This window comes from Carassius carassius, chromosome 48 (genome assembly GCF_963082965.1).
Source record: "Carassius carassius chromosome 48, fCarCar2.1, whole genome shotgun sequence".
NCBI classification, from domain to species: domain Eukaryota; kingdom Metazoa; phylum Chordata; class Actinopteri; order Cypriniformes; family Cyprinidae; genus Carassius; species Carassius carassius.
The window spans coordinates 4,127,521-4,147,092 of NC_081802.1; the positions used below are offsets into that span (position 1 = coordinate 4,127,521).

A 19,572-nucleotide genomic window follows, 5' to 3' on the forward strand; every position below is an offset into this window, starting at 1 on the left:
AAAGTCAAGGCCAATGTCAAAGAGTTAGACGTTCATGCAAGAAACGATGAAAGATTCTCATGTGTTTAGTTAGTCTGGTAAGTGCCCTGCTATTCGTGATCTTTAAATTAAATAATTTTTTTACGATGTTCAAACTCAAAATTTGTATTGGTATAGAAGGCCTGAATCAGGTTTTTTATTATTTATCTTTTTTGACATGTCATCCTACTTTTCTTCGTTATTAAGCTAAAATGTTGTTTTTTATTCTTAAACTAAAAATCATCATTGCTTACGGCCTGTTGATGGCAGCTGGTTCTGGTCTGTTGACTCAATCTGAGTCCAGACATTGATAAAATCTCTCATAACATCCACTTAGTACTCAGTTTGTACAACTTGAACATTTTCGATCAAAGCCATCTCAAGTTACCACTTGTGTTCCCCAAGGTTCAGTTTTGGGCCCTCTTCTGTTCATTATTTACTTAATGCTTTTAAGAAATATGGAATTCAAATTGAAATAGTCACATTTAAATATTTTACAATAATATAATATAGCCTATCTTTTTGTCTACATATACATTTATATATGTGTATATGTTATATAAATTTGTCAAATACATAATATTAAATATTTCATTATTAAATAATATTTTATACACTTTTATTTTAATATTAGATACATTTTATATAATACAATTATTTTAAAATAATATTTAATACAATTCTGCATAATCTATTAACATTCATCTTGAGAAATCTGCAAAAATACAGTCAGAGAAAAATATGTTTGAGATAAGACAAAACAACTCAGTCAGACCTAAACAGATTTCCCCCAGATTTAAATGGGACGTGATTTCCTCGAAGGCACCTCAGTGACCAGCATGTGACCTTTGAAAAGAAGTGAGAAGAATAAATGTTTTCAGTCATGGTGAAAGGTCACATCATCACATTGAGGTCACTGAATCCTCAAAACACAGTATCAGAGTGAAGCAAATAGATTACCTGTGTAGTACATCTTTCCATCCACCTATATGATGTTTGCTTAAACAGTGAAAAGGAATAGAAGGTAAAATAAGCCTCCGAGCCACACCGTTGGAAGTTTCCAGAAAATAATATATATAAACATTTAATAAATTCCATGTGCAGGTTTCAGTAAGCTGTGCACTGCCTCCCTCTATTGTTCAACAGAAAAACTGCCCCGGAACCCCATTGGAGCAGTTGAAGTTACTCCAACAGCAGGATTTATTCTCTTTACACTAATTCAGTAACATTAACTGTAAAGTACAGTAGCTGTGTTGTCACAGTATAGTAAATGTCTTTTTAGTAGTAATACATTCAGAACAGCTTAGCAACTGTATAGCCATGTCCTAGCAACCACTTATTATCTTAGTGAAGGTTTGTAAATATAAACACCTAGTTAAACATACACATATTCAAGTTTTTAGTAGTCTCTTTAGTCACCTGAGTTGTAAGATCTCTGTGCTCTACATCAAATATTAAAGTTTAGGAGGATATAAATAATAAATGCCCCGTACTACAGGTGATATGTGTGACTCCTTGTCCTGGAAATGGCAAATATACATCTTATCATGCTGAGCCCACTGTTTCCTTATCAATATCAGCAGTGAACCTGCAAACACACTCCCATACCTTTCACAAAGAAACAGATCCGTCAGCATAAAATGACACTAGTTATGTATGCATGTGTGATACATATACATATGTATATATATATATATATATATATATATATATATATATTTATATATATATATATATATATATATATAATGTAGTGCTGCATCTAAAGCTACATAAAAAAAGTTCAATTAATTAATTTACAAATGTATGTAAATTTCATTAATTTAATTTTAATTAATAGTAATAAGTAAAACTTACCTAAATATAGTTAAATAAATTTAATTATCTACATATAATATAATATATAATAATATATTAACAAATAAATTATATAATATGATAATAGATTATCAAATAAAATATGAAAAATGACAAAAACATATTTGTTAAACTTAGAAAAAAATAGTGACATGTAGAAATGTATGGGTTAAATTAAACTGTACACTAACTTTATATCAGGAGCATAAGAGAGGTGCTGAACTAAACGAACTTAAAGATAATTCAAGTCAAGCATTTGTGTCCAGCTAGATAAACAAGCTGATTCTGCAACTGACACACTGGCCTTGGCAGTGGTGAAATCTGTGGGATTCACACACCTGTGGGCATCCGCCATGAGAAAAACACCTGTTTTGTGAACTGCGGGGATATATATATATGCATGACTGAAGTGTTCAGAGAGCAGAAAGTCCTGACAGACTGCAATCATGCTGAGGATCCTGTTGTTGAGCGTGCTGGCCGCCCTGGGTAAGACCTTTGTTTACTTCTGTTGAGAGAATCATTTGTATTTAGCTTAGATTTTGTCAAGTTAACAAATGCATACAATACTCAGAACTTTAAAATCGAGTCTATTTGTACTCAAACTACAATAATACTGCAATCTTAGCATGTCTAAGTGTGTTTGTTGTGTCCAGTGCTGGCTGAGCCCGGATATCTGGAGGATCAGGTCCCTGAGGAGAGGGTCGTTGGTGGAGCGGTGGCAAAACCCAACTCTTGGCCCTGGCAGGTAAAACATTTTAAGAATAAGATCTTGATGATTTTCCACCACTAAATGGACAAGTTTCAAGTGGTCAAGCTATTTTTCTTAATATGGTAGAAGATTAGCTGTCACACTAACAATCTCAAGATGCTTTACAAGGCAGGCTGGCATCAGCCCCACCATAATGATCGTTTATAACCAGCTTTATAACAAGTAAAACCATTTGAAGCCACATTCTTCAGCATAAATAAAGTCCAGTCATTTTTTTTCATATTGAAATAAGTGTGTTTCTACTGTTTCCCCCTACAAATCTTCTAATTGTAACAAAGTCATTGTCTGTCTCTCAGATCTCTCTCCAGTACCTGTCGGGTGGCAGCTACTATCACACCTGTGGTGGGACTCTGATCAGAACTAGATGGGTGATGACTGCCGCCCACTGCGTCGACACGTAATGAATCCAGGGCTATCTGTATCTAGATAGTTAAGAAAAACTAACGTTTTTCTGAGGATTTTCTCAAGTTCAAACAGAATGTAATAAGTCCACAAGTTTAGTGTACGCTTGTTTCCTGTGTTTCTTGTGTAGCTCGAGAACTTGGCGTGTGGTTCTGGGCGACCACGACATCTACAACCACGAGGGTCGCGAGCAGTACATGAGCGTCAGCGCCGTCTACATCCACCCCAACTGGAACAGCAACAGTGTGGCTTCTGGGTGTGTAAACATCTTTATTTGACCCTCTAACTTTAGCACTCACCATTCTAATTCTATTCTTTAAAAATCTAACTACCTTTCTAATCTTTTTGTATTCTATTTTATTTTCATTTATTATGCAATTGTGTGTGTGTGTGTGTGTGTGTGTGTATATATATATATATATATATATATATATATATATATATATAAGACCTCTAACACTAGCTTGCTCTATTCTTTTTCTATTCTATCTGTTTTCTTTTTATTTATTATATTATTTAAAAGCCCATGCTAGGTGTACTGTGTTAAGCTAACTGAGACTTGTTATAGCACTTATATATCATTGCTCTTTTTGTTGTTTTTGATTGCGTCTGTTGCCCTCATTTGTAAGTCGCTTTGCATAAAAGCTTCTGCTAAATGAATAAATGTAAATGTAAACATTACATACACAGCAGTCACAGCTGTGGCAACAATTATACACAATATATAGGACTATATCATCAATTACAAGCAAAGCTAACTAGACTGTATTGATACATAACAACAGTACTATATTGACAATAACACAGTACAGTATCTCACTGCCTCAACAAATCGACTTTAACTCAACATACTAAACTGTATTTATATCCTGCTGAAAAAAAGAAAAATGAAAACGAACCTAAGATGTCTGGCTGGTCTTAGCTGGTGTCCTTTTGACTATTTAATAACTGTCAAGCAACTAGTAATCCATAAGGTGACCAGATTTCTGAGATGAAAACTGAGGACATTTCAGTTCAGTGTTCAAAACATCATTGAAATCTCACTTGAGATTATATATTTGTGACAATATAGTTGTTTGTTTGTTTTGTTTTAATTGTCGTGGTTTATTAATATCATTATTAATAATAACAATGTTTGAGGATCAAACTTACCCTAGTTTATTAACAGAAGTACAATTCACCAAAAACCGCACTATGAAATATAAATAGTAACTATTGCAAATAGTAAACAGATCGAAATAGGATTATAAAAAAATTACAAATTTACAAACACATTCAAAACTATACATATTTCACAAATGATACAATCTTTTCAAATTATTATTAATTTTTTTTATGGAAGTTTCAGGAATTTGTATTTATTTGTGCAAAACAATTCAACAACTTTCCCATGCCTTGTTATAAAGTGCACACAAACAGTGTTACTTTGTTTAACATGTATAGTTATGTCACTAACTTGAAACCAGTAATGATGTGTCTTTTATTAATTATTAATTTATTTATTTTTGAAACATTGTAAAATGTGTGGCCTAGGTCAATGTATTTCTTGGATTTAAATACATAGGGCAAAATATCTTTTTAAATGCTTTAAAAATATACAATTGTTTATATTTATAAAATATCTTTTAAAACAAAATTAAAAAACAAAATGTAAACGAATCTAGATTGATAGTAAATATATTTACTATATACAATACTATATATATATATATATATATATATATTTGAGCAAAAAATATTTGTATTCCTCACACATTAAAAAACTGTAATTTCAACATATCATATAACAACAATCATGCAATACAACTTAATGAAACACTATATACGACTATATCAATCATTTCACGTAATATCAATACCACTTTCAACTTTTATACTTAATGTTAATGCAACATAAATGTACAATTACAGCACCAACACAACTTGCATGATCATCTCAAGTTTTTCTAAAGCTATAGCGCCCCTAGGACGGTAAATGTGTGATCTGTGACACATTCTATGCATTTCAGATATGATATCGCCCTTCTGCGTCTGTCCTCCGATGCCTCTCTGAACTCATACGTGCAGCTGGGCAGTCTGCCTCCCTCTGGACAGGTCCTGCCCCACAACAACCCCTGTTACATCACCGGCTGGGGCCGCACACAGAGTCAGTTTAGCCTCAAGCACAACAAATCAGCCATGATGTCGCCTGAAATCAGTTCTGACTCACCTTTCTTTCATTTCTCTTCTCTGATCTCCGTCCAGCTGGTGGGTCGCTCTCGGCTCAGCTGAAACAGGCTTCTCTGCCCGTGGTCGACTACAGTACCTGCTCTCGTAGCGACTGGTGGGGAAGCACCGTGAAGAACACTATGGTTTGCGCTGGTGGCGGAAGCGACTCTGGATGCCAGGTGAAAAAGAACGACTCTCGAACAGATCATAAACTATGAGAAGTCGTTTGGTTCTGCGGAAGAAATGTCTCATTTTGGCTCCCGTTGTGTTGTTTTTAGGGTGACTCTGGCGGTCCTCTGAACTGTCAGGTCAGTGGTCAGTACGTTGTTCACGGTGTGACCAGCTTTGTGTCTTCATCGGGTTGTAACGCCTACAAGAAGCCCACAGTCTTCACTCGTGTGTCTGCATACATCAGCTGGATGAATGGCGTAAGTGCAATTCATAAGATCACACTGTCATTATAATAAACTTTAGATTAGGAGCTAACAGACTGTAAAAGATCATGACTATCTTATAATACTCTGTTTTTCTTGTGCCGTTTTGTTCACATCAGATCATTGGATAAGGAGGAAAACCTGAGAGGATGAAAGACAAATATCCTTCATTTACCAAGCTTTAACATCTGCGCCGGCCCAAAATACATACAATAAACTTTATATCTAATCTTGGGCTGCTTTTGAATCTTGTGCAATCAAAAACTCTCACCATAAGCATTTGAACCCTAAAAGTACAATCAGTTTCAAAATTAAACACAAGAAGAGTCCATACACAGCTGGAAATCAATGAAATCAGATATCAAACACTGAATGGTAAGATAACTAATATGTGTTTGATATGAACACTGAACTCATGTTTGCTAGACTCAAGAATAGATTTAGAGACAGAGATTCAAGTTTTACTGTAAGCTTTGAACATATAATCATATATTTGAAAATATAAACATATATAGCCTGTTCTTTTATGGTCAGTTTATTTATAATGAACAAAACAAATACGTGAAAAATGAAGTGAAAGTGAAAGTTGTCACATTTGCCAAGTATGGTAACCCATGTTCCGAATTTGTGCTCTGCATTTAACCCATCCAAGTGCACACACACAGCAGTGAGAAGTAAACACATACACACTCACACACCCGTAGCAGTGGGCAGCCATTTGCATCAGCGTCTGGGGAGCAGTTGGGGGTTCAGTGCCTTGCCCTAGGGTTTCACTATAGTCGTGGTATCACACATGCTACATTCACTCCCATCACCTACAATCCCCAAGACTTGATCCTGCGACCTTCGGGTTAAAAGTCAGATTCTCTAACCATCAGGCCACAATAGGACTTAAAGGTTTAGTTCACCCAAAAATGAAAATTACAGCATAAATGACTCACCCTCAAGTTATAATAGGTGTATATGACTTTCTTCTTTCAGATGAATGCAGTCGGAGTTATATTAAAACTTGTCTTTGATCTTTCAGTGCAGTGCATCAGTCCAAAAGAAGTTGAATAAAAAGTGCTCATCAATAAAAGAAGTGTCTCACACGGCTCCCGGGGCTTAACAAAGGCCACCTTTAGCGAATCCATGTGTTTTTCTGAGAAATATAACCTTATTTAAAATGTAATAATCAATTTAATCTAGCTTGCGCTAACTGTTAATTACGTATGAGGACAGTGTTGCGCATGCGTCGCAAGTGACGAACATGGAAGCACAGGAGATAGATCAAAACAAAACCAGAGTCACTAATTAGAAGTACAAAACGAGGATTAATAAAGAAGAATGTCGGAGGATTTCAATATATAAACCAAGAGGAGAATGGTTTTCCTTTGCCAAAGTAAGGAAACTTTGCTTCCTTTGCTCCTGTAAACAAACGTAGGTTTTCACGAGACTCACCGGCGCATGCACAGCACTGACCTCCATACATCATCCGCCTGGAACTGCTTCTGTGTACAACTACTGTATTGGCGCATGATATATTAAAGGGATGATTACGTTTTGAACATGGATATTTTCTTACAAAAACTTGGCAATTCACTACAGGAGGCCTTTGTTCAGCCCCCAGTGCCACATGAGACACTTCTTTTTATTGATGAGCGCTTTTTATTCAACTTCTTTTGGACTGGAGCACTGCAACACCCTCCATTGAGTGCCATTAAACAGCTTGAAAGATCAAAGACAATTTTTAATATAACTCCGACTGGATTCGTCTGAAAGAAGAAAGTCATATGCTGTACCCTAGGATTAATTGAGGGTGAGTAATTTATTGACCAATTTTCATTTTTGGGTGAACTAATCCTTTAAATATAACTTTTCACCCATGACCTGACTTGTAGCCTATATAATAAACATATATTCTTTTAAACTAGTACTAGCTCTACACATATTTTGATCAATATGTTGCTATGGGACTATTTGTTCATTTATAAGTTTGAAATGTTGACATTTTAAATCCAGAATTTCTGCTTTTGACATTAAATATATGTAAACCCATTTAAAAACTAAATATGTTTGGAAACAATAAGGGCTTTTGATTTTATGAGCAGTAACAATGGCAAGATGGTTAATACACAGACACAAATACAGGCTGTACAGTTGCTCTACACGACTTCACCACTAAACAAGGAACTGCACCTCTGTCATCTAGAAACAGGTTCAGAGTTCGGTTCAAATAAGTATTTGCTCTTTTAGACTTGTGGAGGGTTATTCGAGCAGTCTGTGACCTTTTAAACAAAATGTTTCAAACAATAGTTTTTTCCATTCTGTCTTTATTTTATCTAACTGGTAAGTTCTAAATGTTTTTTTAGCTACAGTTTTAGTAAAACAGCATCAGTTGTGACTGTGAAAGTGTTCCAATGTTTGTTCACAGGTGTGTTTGGTGTTGAGATCGCTCAAAAACAGACCATATCAGCGATGGAGGGAGATTCTGTCACTCTACTCACAGATGTTACTGAACTGCAGAGAGATAATGTGCTGTTGTGGACGTTTGGACCTCAAGACACTCACATTGCTAAAATCAACAGAGTCCACAATGAGACGTTTCACAATGGTGCTGACGGGAGATTCAGAGACAGACTCGAGCTGGACTCTCAGACTGGATCTCTGACCATCACAAATGTCAGCACAGAACTCAATGGACTTTATAAAGTAGAAATAGTCACTGAAAATAAGGTCTCATGCAAGGATTTCATTGTTAAAGTCTATGGTAAGCACAGAATTATTATTATGCATATACCTGTCTCTTTTCATATTCTTATTTTAAATACAATATTATAAAATTACCATGAATACATGTAATAACATAATATTAATTTAGGATATGAGGATATATGGGGGTAAGTTGGGCCACCGCTTAAGCCTATGAAACCAAGGATTTGGCATTAAGACATGATTTTCTGTAAAGCTGTTTTGAATAAAATGAAAATTAAAATGATGTGATATTTTATTTAAAGATGTGGTGAGTTACTTTGAACATTTCCTCGTCCTTGTGGTCCGTGGCAGTGTTTTCACTTGGTTTGTTACTGTGGTATAACTTACATTCCTAAATGTAATTTAAAATCAAAACCATCTGTGGTTGGTTGCTTTTCATGTTGGTCAGGCTCTTTGCTATATTTTAATTCTCAGCCAAGAATGAACACTTCAACTTAAATGCTTTTAGTAGATTTAAATCCATCAGGTAAGAGAAATAAAATCCTTTTTGATGAGGAAGTTGAGGATGCAAAAGTCATCACTTCTCTTTTCAGACAAATAGTGATTCAAATATGGGAACTACCCAATACTGTATCCTGTTTCTCCAAGAAAAAGAAAAATGACTTTTTTTTCAGCTTGGCACCTTCTGTATTTTCTATGTTCATTTGCAACTTTATTTCTCAAAATTGCCACTTCATACTGTATCTCAAAAGTAAAACTTATTTGCATTTGCAACTTTATTGATTTTTATTTTTATGTGGTAATAAAACACTGGCAAACAAAGAAGCTCTCACTTTTTTTCTTGTGTTCTTCAGCTCATCTCCCCATTCCTGTGATCACCAGATACTCTCCACAAAATCCTCCATCATCAGTCTCCAGATGTGAGCTGCTGTGTTCAGCATTGAATGTGGGTCATGTGACTCTCTCCTGGTACAAAGGAAACAGTTTATTGTCCAGCATCAGTGTGTCTGATCTCAGCATCAGTCTCTCTCTACCTCTGGAGGTGGAATATCAGGATAAAAACAGCTACAGCTGTGTGCTCAACAATCCCATCAGCAACCAGACTCAACATCTGGACATCACTCGTCTCTGTCAGATAGATGGTGAGATAAGAGATTTAATTCAAGGATTAACTATCCCTTCAAAGGGGTCATATGATGCAATTTCAAATTCGCCTTTCTCTTTGGAGTGTTATAAGCTGTTCGCGAATAGATAAGATCTTTAAAGTTGCAAAGACTAAAGTTTCAAACCCGAAGAGATAATCTTTATAAAAGTTAAAAGTCAACCACGCCCTCCTAAACGACTCGTTTAAACATGCCCCCACATGTCTACATCACTGTGTGGGAAGATTTGCATAACACCGCCCAAATGTTCACACAATGAAGGCATAACTTTGATTCTCACTATGTCGTGGAGACGCTGTGCATTTTATTGTGAAATCGAAACTACTTTGTTTGACCTTCCAAAAGAGAACACAACTAGAAATCAGTGGTTAAGCTGTATTTAAAACACTGTTCCAGAACAGTCCAACCCAAATATTCAGATGTGTGCAGCGCAATTTATGGATGACTGTTTCTTGATCCTGGGAAGGCTGTGCACAAATGCTGTTTCTATAAAGTGGGGCAGTTCCAACTTTGCAAGAACAGTCTGATGCTCCTGACTCACAGTCTGTAAGTAAGTTTTCATATTTAAAGAATTTGCCACTGATGATTTAAATGCGAGTTTTAAGCAGTGTAGAGTAGCGCTTGTTGTTTCTCTGATCACAAATTCAGACATGGTTTTATGTTTACGAGGTGCGATATTTAACGTGACCTGTAAAAAGACAGTATTAGTCATTATAATCCGTAATTATGTCCCCACTGGAATCAACAAATGCCTCGTTTGTAATGGGTTTTATTGGTTTTGTCTCATCACTGGGACACGTAATCACAGTATGTTAAGGGGCGTAACATTTCCGTCACACGCTTGAGGTATTCAGCCAATCATATAATGCACTGGATATCTGGCCAATCAGAGCACACCTCGCTTTTCAGAACGATGGGCTTTGTAAAAATCAACACGTTTTAGAAGGGGGGGGGGCATAGAGGAGCAACAATAATGTACAGTATGTGGAAAATAATCTGTTTTGTAACCTTAAACCGAATAAACACATTTCATTACATCAAATACACAAAATAATGTTCTTTTTAGCAACATCATATGACCCCTTTAAAGGCGATTGTCACTCCTTTTTTGAGCACTTTAATCCTGTTCTGTGCATGCATTCTTGAGTGACAACCAAATTCTACCACCAAATTAACTCCCAAAAATGTGGCAACTGTTAGGTATAAAATGCCCTGGTATTTACAGAACCCAACTGAATAAATAATGGTAATACCTACCAGCTGCCTCAGCCATCATAAAGCAGGTGGTTATGATACAAAAAAGTATCTAAAAAGTTACCAAGCTTAGTGTCAAATGTTTTGGTTTTGACAGATCATAGATTTCCGCAGTTGTGTTCTGAACTTCAATTTATGGGATTCACAGATTTTCCCGCCTTCCTTGCAGCTAACATCCAAACACAAAAAGTGTGGGAACGGGAAGAATCGCTCAGAAGAGAACTAACAGCCATACATTTACCATGTTAAAACTGAGTTTAGTACTGATTAAGTATCAAAAAATAAATTATTTGATTTTTCTCTCAATCCATAGACTACGTTCACCATTATGGCTTTATTGAAGCTGTGATCCGATTGGCTCTCTCTGCTCTGGTGGGCGTGGCTGCTGTTGCTGTACTGCTTTATGATGTCAGATCCAGATGAGTTTGACGGAATGAAATGTCACTTGCACTTTTTTATTATTTTGTTTTATTTAATTTTTTTGTCATTGGCAGAATTTCCTGTTTCTATTTTGTGACCAATCCTAATCTTTAAAGACATTTCTAATCATGTAAATAATCATCAGATCAAAAGGACTGCGTCCATTGGCCATGTATTGATTTCATTATGCAGACATTTAGCTGTTTAGGAAGGAAACTGCATATAGCTTTGAATATAGAAAAGTGAGGAGCTTGCAGCTTATTGGTTAATTTAAAATGACTGAATCTGCATAAAGAAATGAATCTTTTATAGCTAATGGATCTGATCACACAATAGTGAGATTAAGTTACTATTGTTCATCTATTGATGGATGTACAGTATCTGAAAGTTTTGAAATAGTTTTTCGTAAACTCTCAGAATGAAACTTACTGTCTCACTGCTCACAGGAACAGATCTTGTCGCTGAGTGTGATTCAGAATTATTAGCCGTATAAGAGAAGCGAAAGCTTGAAAAGGAGACGATCAGTCAGTTTTTATATGAGTCAGAAGGGCAAACCCTTCATTAGGCATATAGTTTTCTCTTATAAAGATGTTCTGATTGATTACTATGATGCAATTTCATAAAAAAGTGGAGTTAGCCTTCTAAAAAAAATCATCTAAAAAATCATCTAAAGAAAATTACAAAAAAAAAATAAAGATTTAATATAGAATGACCTTTTATGTATTTTATGTCAAATAAAAGCTACAAAGATTTGTGATTTATTTGTCTTATTTTTATGCTATGATATTCATTCAATTCAACTATGCAAGTGTTTGTTTGTTTGTTTGTTTGTTTGTTTGTTTGTTTCATGCAGTGAGAAGAATGAAGGTTAATCTTCTAAATGTGCTGTGAGTCAACATGAAACCTGCTGTGGTCGGAGTTACTGTAGATCTGGAAAGAAATATGGTTAATTCTTATTTATAGACAAACAGTTAGTGCTTCTGAGCGTGTCTGTTACTGAATGTATGTGCTAATTCTGTTTATTGTAAAAGGGCTTGTTTTCCATTCGCTGCTCATATGAAACTCAAACCTAAATTTGGAGATACAGAAGCAACTGTGTTCACTTTCTTGTGTAGAGAATATTTCAGCCAAAAGGTGCATTTGTTTTTTACTTTGAAATATAAACACAAAGATTTTATTTTGGTTTTTATTTATTTATTTTTTATTTTTAGCACATTAATTTAGCTTAAAAGATGAGCATGAAAGCACGCTGATGTTAAAGGTGTAAGATTTACCAGGAGATTACTGTATTAGTACGAAAACGTATTAGTTAAGTATAAAATACCTTCAACTAATAATAATTCAACTGCCTGGTTGCACTACAAATTAGCCTGTCATTTTGGCATTGTTTTCATGAATGAGTCGTTTGGCAGTTTTAAAAGTGTAATAATTTAGCCTAATCTGCAGGCCTACGACACACACAGTCCATGGTTATCATGTGTTAGTTTCTGTAATGTTCTGCATGGCCAATGTGAATTTTATGGAATTTGTTCGGCTCATTTTAGGACATATGATGAAAAAAAATGCACTAGGGATATTTTAATTGAGATGACCTCAAAATATTCTATTTATAATAGGCTCTCTCTTTTTCAAGATGCATATAACAATCCAATGTTCAGTAGTGGTATTATAGTATATTTACATTAATGTTTTTCATAGGCCATCATAAATGCCCTGGCTGTCCTCGGGAATGTCTCCTTACAGGAGGCTGAGCAGGTCTTCCTTTCTGGTCCAGTTTATCATTACAGGTCAGAGACGCCTTCAACAGAAGAGAGAGCAGAGGTTACCATCAAACAAAGACTAATCAGAATCTCAGGAAGGTAGAGATGTTTCTGGACCACTGGTTATATGTATAATAGTCATATATCATTAGTTATATTCTTTTGTGTTCTGTCATATAATTGTACGCTAAGTTGCAGGCTGAAACTCTCTCTTCTCACCTGTAGTCTATCTGAAAATAATAATAATAATAGTAATTTTAGGAAGATATATGTCTGCTCATAGAGTGTTGCGGGTTACAAGATGCAGCTGTTTCTGCACTTTTATTTATATTTTATTTATATATATATATATAATTTTAGAAACATGAATCATGTGTGTTAATCTGTGGCTAACAACACAGTGTTAAACAGTACTAGTAAGATGTTGACCACAGGAGTGAAGAAAAAATTATGCGGAGCACACTGCTGTAGCGCCACCTTGTGACTGAATGAGCAAACACAAGCTGCTTTTAATCATTGCTTTGATTTGTTGGCAATGTGGAAATATTAATAATCCCTCTGCTTCTTTGAATGTTATAGTAAATTCATTAATCAGACAGAGGCAGAGAAAAAGCAGGATGCAGGAAACGAAGTAATGGTCAAATGAGCAGAGTTTATTGAATAATCTTAACTACTCAATGCTTAATCTAACTTCATCTGAGCAGCACAAATCCAACAAGTGTTATTACACCAAGACACACACACACACACACAGGTTACCAATTCAAAAATGACCTCTAGATAATTACCCCCCCCCCCCCCCCCATACTGTATAGTAGTACATTTGATTACAGTACATTGATTAAAATGCAAGCAAACCTTCATTATCACAAACACGTGTTGCAAACAGTATTGATGGATTTGATAATACAGCTTGCCAAATTGTGAAGTTTTGTAATACTAGCACTATAGGTGATTTGAAAATGTCACAACACGTTCTGATGCTCTACACACAACAATGTTACGCATAGGCTTCAGTGTTAAGTAGCTGAGTAAATGTTATTAGTTACTGTACTTGAGTATATTTTTGGTTACTTAGTAGTTATACTGAGAATTAAAGATATTAGCAACATTTACTATCTACTTGACTACATTTTTGAATAAATATATGCAATGTACTGTTAACGCCAATACATTTGTGATGCATAATGCAAAACGTCACATGCTTTATTTGCAGCAGTTTATTTCTGCTACAAAATAAATAAATGATATTGCCATCTACAGGCCACTGAAGGTACTGTATCTTGAAGCCTGTATCCTAAACCGAATATAAATAAATAAATAAATGTTCATTGATACTTTTTATCTCAAATTTTGACTTTTTTTCTTGCAATTGTGAGTTTACATTCCAGAATCAGAATTGCAAGATATAAACTTGTAATTGTCAGAAAATAAAGTCAGACTTCTTACTTCTCTTCTCACAATTGCGACTTATAAAGCCCAGTTCTGAGGGGAAAAAATATATATTTTTTTACAATTAGATCATTTATATTTTGCAATTCTGACTTTATTTCTCAGAATTTTAAGCTTAAATCTCAAAGTAATTTTTTATCACAATAGTCACGCAATCACGCAATTCTGATTTTAAAACTAGAAATTGTGAGTTTATATCACACAATTCTGAAAAAAGTCTGAATTGCAAGAAACAAAGTGAACAATGGTGGAAATGGACTTTTATATGAATATGAGTGCATTAACGGATGCTTGTGAATCACATGTGTTTCATATATATAAGATGAGGATGTGATGCACCCAATGATGAGACCGAAACCAAGACATACAATGCAAGTTTCGCTTCGACGATTTCATTTTATTTAACGATATTTTGTCAATCTATTCTATTTAAGAGAACATTTTATTGAATATGGGTTTTCTTATGTCCATTTTGAGCACATGAGCTTGTTTCTTTGCACGTCTCTAAGGTGCTGATGTTTGAGCCTACATTCAGTATGAGAAAAAAAAATTTTAGTTGAGAAGTCTCTCTCTATTACAGTTTGCCATTTTCCCTTTCTATATATAATTTCTTGATGCACGTGCATGGTTAATCCAGGCATAATTTAGCATTTCTTAAGGTCAGAAGGTCACTCTGATCCATTCTTGCTTCGTGTTTGACAACAGAAGTATAAGCGCAGGCAGACGGGCTACTTGTAAATGTGACAACGAAGCTTAAAAATATTTTTTAAAAAAATACTTAATTTCAAAACAGAGATTGCTGTTTTTTTTTCTTTATGTTTTTCTTATATTAGTGTTTTTTCATCTTGACTGTGTAATTCTATATATGTCTGCACTATCATGTATGTTTGCACTATGTGTTTACTTTCTTTTACTCTGGAAGCTAATGCTGCCAAGTCCTTGTGTTCTTAAATAATCAGTAATGGAGTCAAATATTACTTATTTTAATTCTTCCACTCAACAACTGTTTTTTTTTTTTCTTTGAATAACTAAGGTTTCCCAGAATCTTGAGAAACACAGATATATAAAATAAAAGCAGAGATATGTTTTTGTGTTTAAATGTCAGTGAATGACTCTAGTGGGCATGTCTTATCTCATCAAACTGAACTCATTCCCTCCTGCTCATCCTCTCTACACACGCTCTTCCCTCATCAAAGGCGTTGATTCGTTCACAGACTTTTTAGTGGATTCTGAAACAAAAAGCAGAGACAATTAGAAAAATTTTAAAAAGAGAAAGGAACAATGATGCTACATATATACTATATATGTATATGCGGGTTTTTCTGCAACTATGGGCACTTTTGAACCATTAGAGTCTGTAATACATATAAAAAAAGGTCAACAAAATTGCATGGAGTCATTAAGATTGTAATCTGGAACATGTTTATTTATTATGTTTTATAACTTAACAAAGTGTACTTACCGCAATGTTACAATAATGTTCATTATATACATTTTTCTTTTTTCATTTGTATACATAATACAATTTTAACATATTTCAATAGATTTTTCACATTTTGTGCAGTTTTGTAAATATTGATTTAAAAAATAATAATATGCAAAATAGAGGATTTCACGGTTTTCTCTATGATGTAAAATTTTGCAATTGAAAAACTAACTTTATGAAAGTAAAGTGACTTTTTTATTGGAAAGGTTTAGTTTGAAGTCACCATTATGGTGAACAGTGTTTGCTTTAGTTGACCACTTGACCCTTGAATTATTTTTCAACAAATGCAAATTTTTTTTTTTTGCATTTACAAAGTAGATCAACTGAAATTGTCTGCATTGACAACATTCAAAAGCTACAGTTTAAATCATGTAATACTGCAATGGTGAGGTTGAGGCAAAGTTTAATTGTAAAAAATTAATTTTTAACTAATCAAAATAAGCTGTGATAGAAATATCACTAATTCATTAATGCTGACATGAACATTATATCTGAAACAACATCTTTTTTGTGCAACAATTTCAAATGAAAATATACTATTAAACTATGAAAATATACTACTACTATAATCAATGTTGTTCTACTCACCGGTGAGAGACACATTAAATCTCTTGATTATGGTCTGTTCGCTGTTGATGATCTGTAGTTTATACTGGCCACAGTCTGTGTTGTCCATGTTTTTGATGGTCACATATCCAGTCTTATCATCTGTTTTCAGTCTGTCTCTGAATTTCTCACTAATAAAACATGTTCCTGAATCAAATTTAACAATGAGATGCTTTTCAGCTCCAAATGTCCAAAGTATCAGATTGCCCTCTGTTTTAGCATCAGTCTCGAGAGGGACAGATTCTCCTTTCTCCACTGACTTTGACTTCACTTCATGTCGCAGCAGCACATAGAAACAGAGAAATTCAGAAGATAAAAAGAATGAATTTAGTTTGCAATGTCAATGACAGATACATTTACAATTTTTTTAAACTAGTTTGACATGTACCCAGATCTTCTAAATCTTGTGTCATTTTGTTAGCTGATGCAAAGCATAACCCATTGTATGTGACTTGAATGAAATATCTGTTATTGAATATTATGCTGTTATAAACAAATTTCAAATATTTCAGTTCAAACTGTTTGACAGTCACACATTGTTTAATTTAAAATAAACTTGTGTTAATTTCAGCTCACCTATATTTCACTCAGAACACTTTTATAAAATATCCTTTTTACAGTAAAAGATGTAAACTAAAAGTGAAGTAGAGCGGAGGATGATATTACCTGAACTCACACATTATAAGGTATAATGTGCTGTATTATTTACGTTTAAACCATGGTACAATACATTTATAGCAAAAAGAGTTCTGAATTTCAAACCACAAGCTATGATTATTGATCATGCTTTTTCTCATAATATTCTGATCCCCCCACCCCACCCCACCCCCCCCACACACACACACACACAATAATACTGCAACTCAATAATACTATGACTTTATTCTCATAACATTATAACTTTATTCATGAAATTTGAGATTTTATTTTTTAATTGTAGCATGGTACAAAAGTCATTAAAGTCATTCATGTAAATAATTAAGTTAAATTCTGATCATCTAAACTGTTCATACAATGCATGATAATTGACACACTGAAATACTTTATATACCCACCAGTCACAGGAACAAAAATGTTCTTGTTTTTTGTTCTTTTATGGCTGCTGATCTTGAGTTTATAGAGTCCAGAGTGAATGGTCTTGATGTCGCTGATGGTGAGATTTCCAGTATCATCCAGACTCAGTTTGCTTCTGAATCTCCCATCAGCAACATCATAAACATGTTTCTCATTCTTCACTGTATCTAATTCAGCAATGAGATTATCATCTTCATACCACCACTTTATCACATCATCTTTATGTATTTGAGTACTAGTGTGTAGAGTGAAAGAATTTCCCTCTTCCACTGGATCTTCCTTCTCTTCACCCGTCGAAGCATCACATAAATACAGAACAGAAATGTGTTCATGAGATCAAGTGACTGTGCAAGTGGACATCTCAGTCATATACATATACATATACTCAGCTACATAAAGATGCCTTGTGAGACACTGTGGGAAATCTGTAAAGATTTGTGGGGAAAATTAATCAATTCACTCAGAATTAGGACTAAATTTGAATTCATCAGAATTAGGACTAAATTAGCAGTTCATTTCAGAATTCCGGTGAAGGTTCAGAACTTCAGATTATCAGCAAATAGCAATTTCAGTTTATATATATATATATATATAATTCCGTTTACAGTTTGGTTACTGAAATAGTTTTTTCCCCAAATTCCAAAACTATTTGAAGAGTAATTTGGTGTAAAGTTCTGATTTTATATATTTTTTCATACTTAAGTATATATTGCAGAAAAACTAAATATCCTGTTTACTATAGCACATTTGGACGATACTAGTAAAGTTCTCTATTTTGATTTAATAGCTAGATAGCGGCATTGTTTTTTTTTTTGTTTTTTTTGCAGTACTCTTATTTTATAATTCATTTTATGTCATAAATCTATGCAGTTTCAGTGGGAATGATTGGTGGCAGAATTGGCGGTGATGCCTTACTAGGGAACCAAATATGTCAGTGTTGGCCCTGCTGTAATACGTACCTATTTGCAGTTTAGCAAGCTTTCGGTGATAGTAAATCACCACGGCAGCTAAAATTGCAGCCACCAGCAGAACAGCGGCAACTATTGCTGCTATTTCACCAAAAGACAGAGTCAAATCTGAAACAGCTAAAGAGAGACAGCCAGACAGTTAGTGTGAACACGTGTCCATCAGAATTTTTATCTGAAGCTGATTTGAAGCTGATTATTTTTATTTTTATAAATCATATTATTTGAGAAGACTTCATTTCCCACAAATAATAATGATTTTCTGACATATTGTCGATTATGTTTGCATTATCTGTAGTGAATTATTTCCTTTAAGTTTAAGAGTTGCGATCTGCATGATGTTTCGTAGTGCAGTATTTACTGTACAGCATGTAGCCTACGGTCGTAGCATAACTGCTTATTCACTGTTACAGTACTTCAGCATGGCAGTCACACCGCATGCTCTCACTCAGGTGCAGTGTTTATGTGCAAGAGAAAGTGCATGATAAAGTAAGTTACTTCAATGTATATTGTTAATTACCTAGATTATTACAGTGCACCACAATCATGTTAACTTTGACAGTGATATTTAGCAAACTTTCTGAGTGTGTTTTCATCCTGTTTAACGAGTGGCTTAACCCTCTAGCATCGCAGAATATATTGTTCATATTTACAACTTTATTACATAAGTGTAACATTTTCATGGTGATAATACCTTCCAGTGGATATTATTACTGTTACGGATTGCTGGCATGTGAATGAAGGCGCACGAGGAGGACGATATACAAAAAGGTACTTTTAATGATCGAGGGAGAATAAGGGAACATCCAACATAATACATTAAATTAACTTCAGATACAACAATAATCATGGACCAGGAGGAACTCAAAAGACAGGGTATTTAAACACGAGGGAGAAATCAGGTGAATGGAGACAGGTGGGGATTAATCAATTAACCCAACAAGAAAAGGAAGATGACCAAATAAGGGAACTGAAAGTCCATGTATGTAACAATTCACCCCCTCCCGGAA

The 19,572-nt window shown here is 34.5% G+C and overlaps 2 protein-coding genes across 2 annotated transcripts; both read left to right on the top strand.

Moving 5' to 3' along the window:
- The first annotated feature begins 2,216 nt into the window (after window positions 1-2,216).
- On the top strand, window positions 2,217-5,917 carry LOC132131195 (elastase-1-like). Its single transcript, XM_059543195.1, has 8 exons — window positions 2,217-2,361; window positions 2,529-2,620; window positions 2,941-3,041; window positions 3,177-3,302; window positions 5,056-5,192; window positions 5,291-5,433; window positions 5,533-5,682; window positions 5,808-5,917. The coding sequence occupies exons 1-8, from the start codon at window positions 2,322-2,324 to the stop codon at window positions 5,817-5,819; spliced, it is 801 nt and encodes a 266-aa protein (XP_059399178.1). The 5' UTR covers window positions 2,217-2,321; the 3' UTR covers window positions 5,820-5,917.
- Window positions 5,918-7,893: 1,976 nt separating this feature from the next.
- Window positions 7,894-9,683, top strand: LOC132131367 (natural killer cell receptor 2B4-like). Its single transcript, XM_059543390.1, has 4 exons — window positions 7,894-8,016; window positions 8,102-8,437; window positions 9,237-9,524; window positions 9,634-9,683. The coding sequence occupies exons 1-4, from the start codon at window positions 7,968-7,970 to the stop codon at window positions 9,681-9,683; spliced, it is 723 nt and encodes a 240-aa protein (XP_059399373.1). The 5' UTR covers window positions 7,894-7,967.
- Window positions 9,684-19,572: the final 9,889 nt, after the last annotated feature.

Bases quoted from the DNA above. Each gene is read 5' to 3' on its own strand.
- LOC132131195 (XM_059543195.1), top strand. From the start codon at position 2,322: ATGCTGAGGATCCTGTTGTTGAGCGTGCTGGCCGCCCTGG. The intron at 2,621-2,940 runs GTAAAACATTTT...TCTGTCTCTCAG, and splicing joins CCAACTCTTGGCCCTGGCAG to ATCTCTCTCCAGTACCTGTC. The intron at 3,303-5,055 runs GTGTGTAAACAT...TATGCATTTCAG, and splicing joins AGCAACAGTGTGGCTTCTGG to ATATGATATCGCCCTTCTGC.
- LOC132131367 (XM_059543390.1), top strand. From the start codon at position 7,968: ATGTTTCAAACAATAGTTTTTTCCATTCTGTCTTTATTTTATCTAACT. The intron at 8,438-9,236 runs GTAAGCACAGAA...TGTGTTCTTCAG, and splicing joins TTTCATTGTTAAAGTCTATG to CTCATCTCCCCATTCCTGTG. The intron at 9,525-9,633 runs GTGAGATAAGAG...GTTCGCGAATAG, and splicing joins TCGTCTCTGTCAGATAGATG to ATAAGATCTTTAAAGTTGCA.